The sequence below is a fragment of the Cyphomyrmex costatus genome, unplaced genomic scaffold (assembly GCF_001594065.2).
Source record: "Cyphomyrmex costatus isolate MS0001 unplaced genomic scaffold, Ccosl1.0 scaffold30, whole genome shotgun sequence".
Classification (NCBI taxonomy): domain Eukaryota; kingdom Metazoa; phylum Arthropoda; class Insecta; order Hymenoptera; family Formicidae; genus Cyphomyrmex; species Cyphomyrmex costatus.
In genome coordinates, this window is record NW_017277125.1 from 224,423 (window position 1) to 229,719 (window position 5,297).

General features: G+C 32.8%; 1 protein-coding gene across 1 annotated transcript in view; it reads left to right on the forward strand.

Annotated features, from left to right (window-relative positions):
• Nucleotides 1-1,928: 1,928 nt before the first annotated feature.
• The window catches only part of Pop1 (POP1 ribonuclease P/MRP subunit), a 7,866-nt gene continuing 4,497 nt past the window's right edge, over nucleotides 1,929-5,297 (forward strand). Inside the window, exons 1-4 of the mRNA XM_018541783.1 lie at nucleotides 1,929-2,330; nucleotides 2,882-3,005; nucleotides 3,752-4,657; nucleotides 4,778-5,227. Of these exons, the coding sequence (XP_018397285.1) occupies nucleotides 2,319-2,330; nucleotides 2,882-3,005; nucleotides 3,752-4,657; nucleotides 4,778-5,227 (1,492 nt within the window). The 5' untranslated portion in view covers nucleotides 1,929-2,318. The remainder of the gene's footprint in view (nucleotides 2,331-2,881; nucleotides 3,006-3,751; nucleotides 4,658-4,777; nucleotides 5,228-5,297) is intronic.

Consider the following 5,297-nt stretch of genomic DNA (forward strand, 5'->3'; position numbering starts at 1 on the left):
TAAATGTATATTCAGAGAATTAAACATCACAGTATTTTAAGGTCAGATCTTCTAATGTATACTACTAGTATTCAGACTCTATAGATTTTTTATATTGACGACGAATACACGCTATAAATGATTCAATAAATCTTATTTTTCTTACATTATAGACCTTTAATATCTGTTGTACCTTTCTCATATGCTTATGATATATACATTGATTATTCAATTATCACAAACATATAGGACCTAGTTTTTTAGCTGGTTCTGCGAACAAGAATACTCTTGGAAAGTTGCCAGCCTTTCCAAGAGAAAACACAAGCATAAATATATTTTGGTTCCTACCAAGGATCGAACCCAGGATCTCTGGTACAACAGACCAGTGCTCTGTCATATTATGCTCATGTTCAATAGGTCGATATATTCCAAAATATTTTTTCTGAAGAAAAAATTTATTCCAAGTATACAGTATACATACTATATTATATTAAGTAAAATTTTCCTCAGAGAAAAGAGCACATTTTAGAATGTAATCTAGGCTAGAAAACATCAAGGTTGTGATTACCTGCACCTGTAATTGTACAAGTTCACCAAAAGTATCATGAAATTGACCTTAATCAATAGCATCACAATGTTGTATGCATTCTTTAGCAGTACACGGTCATGTTGATTGAAAGATGTTGTGCTCCTGCATCAAAATCCATCTGTCCATGCCGCAATCATGAAAATGAACAACTACTGACACTGCAATGATATTGTTCTTCTGTGTATAAAAAAGAAGTAGAAATGAGATATTTGGCAATTGGGAATACCACGATCGAGTGGAATCTTTATATCACTTTACATTGCTGAGGAGCAGAGACCGAGTAACGAAAACGGCAGCTAGGAATCAACAAACGTGCCTCGAATCGCCTTCCTACCAAGTAAACAACGGTAAGATACCGCCAAACGCCATCAAGTAGGCGACCATTTTGTTTGACCTGTGTTTGATATCCGTCGATCTGTTGTAGTCGTCACTGGTCATCACGTTGCACTTTGCAGCTTATCCGTTGTGTTCACGCCGACGCCGACTTATTCGTCGCAAATAAATCTTCGATATAATTTTCTTATGATGACGATATAATTTTTTTTTTTTATAAAAAGCCTTTTGCTCAAAGTTCAACGATTTACCGCATCGTCTGTCGGATAGGCCGATTACAAACACAGATGCACACGTACTACATATGCATTACATATATGTATGTATTATACGTTGTGAGTCGTGCATGCATTGCGCAACGAAGAGGTCGATTGAAATGAGGTGAAAAATGAACAAAATACACTAAAATATTTCATTAATTAACACATAACGTAACTAATTTCATCACTTTTGTAATTTTCACCTCGTCTTAAAATGTTTTAAGATACATTATTGATCTGATCACGATATAATCACAATATAATAAGAGTAGCATTCAGTTTGGACGCTTTCAGCACTTCTGTCTTTGTTTGACATCGAAAGGCCTGTTTTACAATAGGGCTACGTTCCAAAACGTCCGCTCAGAGGAAGATTTTACTCTATATGCTATAGTATACGTAACATACACACTATACATTTATGGCTCCAGCACACTGGACGCGGAAACGCTTGCCGCGCGGCAAAATGTGACGCCAATGAACATGTTAGGAGCTTAAGCTCATTGGCCACCGCGTCACATTTTGCCGCGCGGCAAGCTTTTCGCATCCAGTAGTGTGCTGGAGCCATAAAGCGGGGAGCACAGACTTTTGCATAACGCATAAAGCATGTGCATAATGAATTTCATTGGTCCATTTTCTTATGCATGAGTCAATGGACCAATCAAATTCTTTATGTTTATGCGTTATGCAAAAGTCTGTGCTCCCCGCTTAAGAATCGACTATGAATACCGGCCATATAAACTTCTTCTCTCTCTTTCACGACGCGACGCGTGACGGAAACATACCATTAGGAGTTGTAAGCTCATGACTACCGCGTCACATTTTGCTACGCGGGAAGTGTTTCCGTTTCCACGTCCAGTGTGCTGGAGCCATGCCTGTTCCGTTGTAATCAGTTGTAATCAGTTGTAATTTTCTCTCGATGTGACGCCACCCTCATGCGTCTCGCCGCAGATTTGTACTGATTTGTGCCGCCCCCGACTGCAGTAACCGAATTTATCTCTTACAATATATGAGTTGCTTTTCATTTACACACAATTAGTGAAACTGAGTCTGAAGTGAGCCGAGTATGAAATACTCAAATTAATGACGTCACCACTTGCTTATTTTGGCAAAATTAACAAATAACAACACAGGAACAAAAGGAACGCGCATTCAACTGAATGACGTTACAAGTGAGAATTATCTGAGAATCGGAGTAAATGGAAAGCAACTATGATTATAGTTGTATATTTAATAAAATTAAGTACTGTTAAGAAAAACTGTCGTAACTAGTTTCTATATTCACTTCAAGTAGACGTTTTAGTTTTAAACAATGCAAAGTTTATTTTAACTAACTTTAATGTAATATCTTTGAACAATCAAATTAATGCTAAAATAAACGATTTGCATCACACATATTTTGCATACCACTCTGAATAAGAATATAGAATATGTAATAATATCTGATATCACACATTTACAATAATAATCAATCTGTTACCTCAATCATCCGTATATCGCTCAAGATCTTACATATTAAATATTATACAAATATCGTTCAGCGATGATGAGCTCATCATGATCGTAGAAAAAAGAGTAAGGTCGAAACAAAAAATCATGCGAATATAAACATTCTACTACATAAACATTCTCAGTCACTTAAATTCTAGTTAGTCATTTAGAATAAATCTAGTCACTTTAAATGAAATTGAGTAAACTTGAGTGCAATTATTATTTTTAACAGGTAACCATGAAGAAGAAACAATTTAGTGAATTCTTAGAATTTCAGTCACTTCCACGTGAGGTGTCTATTATGAACTTAGTCTCTTCACGAGCTCATGAAATTTCTGCGATGACATCTTCGATAGGTATGCTAAAATACTTCAATTCGATACAGTTAATTATTCGATTGAGCTACTGTAATTATTCAGTTGAACTATTTTACCTCTGATTTTGTTCAAATTAGGATCATTCTATGCATTTTTACATTAAATGAAAGAATTTGGTAAAAAAGAGTTACTCTGTGAACTGAGATATTAATTGTTGAATATTGAGAACTGCTAAGATTAGAAAACCTATATCATACGAATAAAATACAGCAGTATGAATGTGTGCATGGTATGTGACCATCATGTACATAATTATGTATTTCATGTATTAAAATCTTTGCTTTACTAATAAATGAATTGTGTGTGTTTCCAAGTTTAAATTTCATAATAACATCAAACTTTACAAATTTGTTCCTCAAATGATCAGTAAAAATTTGAAAAACACTTGATCTTTCTTTATTTATATTGCAAGATAGGGCTTATAGTTCTGTAGTTTCAGATTCAGTTCTATCTGTCAGCTCTATCTGTACACACACACAAGCACACTTTGTCAATAATTATGAACTACCTTATATAAAGGATGACAAGAGAAAAAGAATTTATACATGAACATCTAGTGGTGGTTCTGAAATTTTTATATTTTTTATTTATTTGATTTAAAAATATAAGAAAACTGATTATGAATAATTAAATATTGGTCATAGTTTGTAAATTTATTCTATGTGGACAAATATAATTTGTTATTATTGTTATATTAATATTAATTAAATTATTTTTATTTATAGAAAATCCTAAACAGACCAAGTTAATATTTCAAAAGCTTCCAGTATATATGCGTAGACGTGTCATGTCTCATAATGTTAAAAGATTGCCACGTAGATTGCGAAAAGCACATTTAGCACAAATGGCAAAATCAGGGAATGGCAAAGATTTACCATCAATTAACAAACGACTGTCTCGGAAGTATCGTAGAAGACCACGCAATTTACTTTCCGAATATAATCGCAGACAACGCAATAAAATCTGGTTAGAAACACATATCTGGCATGCAAAACGTTTTAATATGATTGACAAATGGGGATATAGAATTGCTAATCATCCAAATGATAAATGTTTTAAAGCTAATTACCGAGCCAGTGCAAAATATTGTCTTCTACAAGATATTTCTTATTATACTTGTATTGAAATAACAGGAGAGGAAAAATTATTAAAGACAACTTTAAAAGCGCATTGTAACACATCAATGTTAACTTTTGCAGCGAAAAAATATATCAATGGCCATAGAGAAGGTACTTTAATGTTTTATAAGAAAAATGGTTATCCGCATTTTCCTATTGGTAATGTGGATTTTTTCTGGAAACCGAACAAATTGGATGTTCAAACAAATATTAAGACTATTTGGATCTGGGTACATCCTGCTTTTTATGACGATTTTCTTAGTGAAATTATATCGAGTTTTGAATTTAAGCAGAATAATGTTGAACAAGCTAATACTATCCTTAATTTGAACTATCTGTATACGAATATTGTAGGTTGTACAATGATTATATTAAGAAATGCATTAAATAGATTTCGGCTTCGTGGGACATTAACTCTAAATGTACTAACAAAAGCACTACAATTGCCATCTTTAAATGAGTTAGATCTTTGTACGGATTACACTGTTCTTAAAGATAATGACAATTTAAAAAGTAAAATAATAAACACGACTGACGCGAATAAAATATCAACAGATAATGTACAATTTGCAGAGAAAAAAGTGATTGACAAAATGAATGAAGACATTACAATATCTAAATATCTAAATACAGAACTTAGTAAAAATACATGGTATATTAATTACTATAAAAAAGAAGAAAATAAGGAGGCTTTTAAAATGCAAAAACAATTATGGCAAACATTGATATCTTTGGGATCACCAAATTACTTAGCAATAAATATGATTATTGGAGTAACTATTTTAGATCCACGCTTCTATTTACCTGAAAAGAGAACAAAATGTAATACTGAAATAACAGAAACATGTTCTCAATCAAGTCAATCAATTCAAGTTGATCAACTAGTAAATAATTCTAACTGTTCTCCAATTTGGGATACAGAAATACGTCGTATTGTAAGCAGTTCTTATATGTCTACCGACTTTATCAACAAACTCAGAAGTGAATGTCTTGTACCTGGTGTATCAAATGACAAATATTATACCGAGGACATTATGGCAAAGATACCTATACTTCTTATTCAGAAGCCGGGAACTATTACAGGTACATATATGTTTAATTCTTGATATTTGTAAAAATATGTATATACATATATATATATATATACAGGGTG